Below are 3,552 nucleotides of genomic sequence, written 5' to 3'. Positions count from 1 at the left end.
AATGGAATAAATATTTTTACATTTTTTTCCACAATTCTCCGCCGTGAAACATTATACTTATTCCGCTACTTAATCATCCGAAAAAAAAACCCGAGAGCAAGGGAAATGTGATAAATTGTTAAGAAAATCGATTCAGTTGTAACAATTCTCGTAAATTGTTTCTACTTCATTTTTTTTTTCAATCGTTTTCAACTATTCCGGTGCATTTGTCAGCGTTCTAAATGCATCGAGTACTTGCTTTGTCCATATGCTGGTCGTAAAGGCATACCAGCTGACAAGATTCACTGAATCGTTGTGAGATAATTGCATGTTTTGGATGCAAACTCGGTGAGTCCAATCACAACAATCGATTGCTTTATCCTGCAACATTTATCATATTTGCCGCAACAAGACGTGTGTTTCCATGACACTTATATAATCAATGTGTAATAACTGATAAACTATTGCCTAAGTCGAAGGGCATTTGGGAGCTATCTTGAAATAGCTACTGAATCATTTCCCAACAAACTGTGAGTTGAGAAAGACGATGAAGTTTCTTGAGATTGAAGATCCTTGTGAGGTGCTGCCGATTAGCTGTCGGTTGCTGCAGCTCTTCGGTCTCGGACGGGGTGACAAGTTCAAGTGGTTCTTTTGGATTCAATGTGCGTTCTACGTTCCATTTAATATCGTTACCAGATTTATGGCGGACTTCGATACGACGATCGCACTGTTCCGTAATGGCTCGGAGATACTTTTCGTAGCATTGATGTTCTCCCAGATTATAGCTTTGTATGTGAGACGCACGAGCATATACGAGACGATCGATATGCTGCAATCTATTGCTGCTAAGAATTATTCAGATGATGTGTATGCCTATTTCATTCGGCGAAACGTAAGGATGAACCAATTCTCAGTCAGATATTGCAAATTTTTCATTGTTCTGAGTTGGATCTTTGTCACGCTGCCACCGATGACCACTGGTGTAATGTACATCCGGAAAAGTTTCAACCAATCGGCCCAACCAGATGAGTTTATAGTTCCATCGGAAATGAAGTAATGTCTAGAGAGAGAAATATACAATGTTGAAAAAATATTTTTGACTTTCTGCTACAGCTTCTACAATCTAGATATTCGTCACAATTTGGTACACTACACGATCTACATCATCGCCATCGGAATGCTTGCTATCACTGGTTCCTTATCTTTGTGCACCAAGGATGTAGTGGACTTTGGGACCATCAGAACCACTGCGCTGATGTTTGAGATGCTCGCTATGCAAATACGGGAGCTTCCCCGACAAATCACTCAGCACCATCTTAAAACCATCATCGATTCACATCAGACCGTTCTGCAATGTTTCAGAAAGCTGCAACAATCGCTCAGCCTTGCTTTGCTCATCCAGCTAGCCTTCTTCAGTGCAGTCTGGTGTTTCATACTGGTCTACATTCTGTTGATGGTACGTAACATATAGTAGTGATAATGTTAAAATATAATATATATATTGTCACAAAACCAATCATTCATCTCAACAGGGTCTGAATACCGAAGTGCTCAATCTCTGTATCTACCTGATAATCATCACGGTTGAAACATACAGCTATTGTTCACTGTGTACTGAGCTCAGCACTAAGGTTAGACAAACGCCTTGGAAGTGTACTCAGAGTACACAATGGATATTTTTTTTCAGGGGAATGAGATTTTATTGGCACTGCAGGAGCTTCCTTGGTATGAGCAACCAGTGAAGATCCAACAACAAATCCTTCTGATGATCAGACGCTCGCAAGTGTCTACCGTACTAACAGCAGGGAAGCTCGTCTCCGTCAACATAGCCCTCTTCAGCTCGATGATACAAAAGACCTACTCCTTGTACCTGATTATGAAGGACATCTTTTAAGATTCAATTGAAGCTTTTATAATATATGCTCCTCGCATCAAAACTGTTGCAACGCAGCTTTGCGCCGGAATTATGATGAACCTCTTTCGGTTACACTACTTTTAAGGCAATTAGTTCACTCTCGGTAAGTATTTTACTCACAGGCAGAACGATACAGCAATCACTGCTTATTCACTAATCTGGTCACCATACCTTTTGAAAACAATGTTTCAATCAGCGCTTAAAATGTCCCACAAAATAAATGTTTGTTCACTGCAACAACCAGTACGCGATGTAGTTCTTTTTACGATACGGTTGAGAATGAAAAGAAAAAAATCCAATCATAGCAGAGCACCTCTGCGATGGATGTATTTATATCATTTCAATGGAGTATAATTAGATTATATGTATTCAGCCCCGATGCAAGATTGTTTAATAATCAATCGAGAATATGATTTTGGCGATAACCTCAGTTTTTATTCTGTATCACCAGACTAAATCATGCCTCATGTTTGCTTTTGGTCTAAATGCTTTATTCCTTTTATTGCTGAAAAATTCGAGACATATTCAAGTAACAGCGTTGGTAGCATTTAATTGGTTACAATGTTACAATTTTTGCATTAAAATTAATGATTTATGAAATCACATCAAATGGCTACATTTGCAGTTTGAGCTGTCCTCGATCTCATCAATACTTAAGCTGAATTTGCATTTTACACTTTCCTTCTGCTGTCGCGATTGCCACGAACAATCGATTGGGTTATCATCCATCTTCAAGGTGGTAACGTTCGAAGATGTATTTTTAACATCGAAGAATGTGATTCTATTATTCCTTACATCCACCTGCAACGATGCCACTCCAACGAAGGGTAGCTCCAAGTGAGTTAAATAGTTCGATCGCGCATAAATGGTGGATAGTTTAGGGGGGTAATTTGTGCGATTTACCGTCAAGGACGTTAACCTGTTAGACGAAATATACAACCCATCCAATGAATCCATCATTCCTATCCATCCTATATCGAAAAAAGTGAAGCAATTATTTTGCAAACGGAGGTGTTTTAAACGAGAAATGTTTGTTATACAAGAGGGTAGATCTGTTAAGGCATTTCCTTCTAAATACAACTGATTTAACGATGGAGTGTACCATTGACATAAGTCTAACTGATTTATCTGATTATACATCAATAATACTGTGTTAACATTATGATTGCGCAGAAATCCGGTGAGAACTTGGAGTTGATTTGTACAAAGATCTAACTTTTTAAGAAGAGGACAGCCGTCGAACGTATTCAAATCCAAAGTATGCAACTTGTTTCCAATGAGTGTAATCTTATACAAAGATAGCTGGCAGGAGTGGTCTGTGCTATTGATAACGATTCTGAGATTTGTGTACATGATCCGAATTCTAGACATTGACTGCATGTCGCAAAACATCGCCAAGTCCAACGTCTCTATCGGTGAATGGCTTATAGCAAGGACGGACATGTTCTTCAAATTTTTCAAACTGGAAGGAATTTCACTCAACCGGCTATAGTCGACCGACAGATGCTTGAAAAGGATATTCTCGCGGGTTTCTATTATACTCAGTTGTGTGTTGATGATTTGCAAGAATGCTACACTGCATTCTTGAGGAATGATTAAATGTGTCACTGCTGGTGAGTTTTTAACCGTTAATCCATGCTTCAGATATGGATTCAATG

At 38.9% G+C, this 3,552-nt stretch overlaps 2 protein-coding genes across 5 annotated transcripts in view; both read left to right on the top strand.

Moving 5' to 3' along the window:
- The window catches only part of LOC126569633 (klarsicht protein), a 151,344-nt gene extending 151,310 nt beyond the window's left edge, over window positions 1–34 (top strand). For all 4 annotated transcript variants that reach the window (XM_050226868.1, XM_050226870.1, XM_050226869.1 and 1 more), the window contains one exon: window positions 1–34. This exon is cut by the window's left edge and continues 1,476 nt beyond it. The gene's annotated coding sequence lies outside the window, so the exon portion shown is untranslated.
- Window positions 35–526: 492 nt separating this feature from the next.
- Window positions 527–1,873, top strand: LOC126577310 (uncharacterized). Its single transcript, XM_050238827.1, has 4 exons — window positions 527–768; window positions 1,093–1,435; window positions 1,512–1,610; window positions 1,667–1,873. The coding sequence occupies exons 1-4, from the start codon at window positions 527–529 to the stop codon at window positions 1,871–1,873; spliced, it is 891 nt and encodes a 296-aa protein (XP_050094784.1).
- The last annotated feature ends 1,679 nt before the right edge of the window (window positions 1,874–3,552 follow it).

This window comes from Anopheles aquasalis, chromosome 2, assembly GCF_943734665.1.
Source record: "Anopheles aquasalis chromosome 2, idAnoAquaMG_Q_19, whole genome shotgun sequence".
NCBI classification, from domain to species: domain Eukaryota; kingdom Metazoa; phylum Arthropoda; class Insecta; order Diptera; family Culicidae; genus Anopheles; species Anopheles aquasalis.
This window is presented reverse-complemented; position numbering and strand designations above follow the sequence as displayed.

What these genes read in the sequence shown, in the direction of transcription:
- LOC126577310 (XM_050238827.1), top strand. Translation starts at nt 527, where the DNA reads ATGAAGTTTCTTGAGATTGAAGATCCTTGTGAGGTGCTGCCGATTAGC. An exon ending in TTCTCCCAGATTATAGCTTT is followed by an intron (nt 769 to 1,092) that starts GTATGTGAGACG and finishes TTTCTGCTACAG; the next exon opens with CTTCTACAATCTAGATATTC. An exon ending in GTACTGAGCTCAGCACTAAG is followed by an intron (nt 1,611 to 1,666) that starts GTTAGACAAACG and finishes ATTTTTTTTCAG; the next exon opens with GGGAATGAGATTTTATTGGC.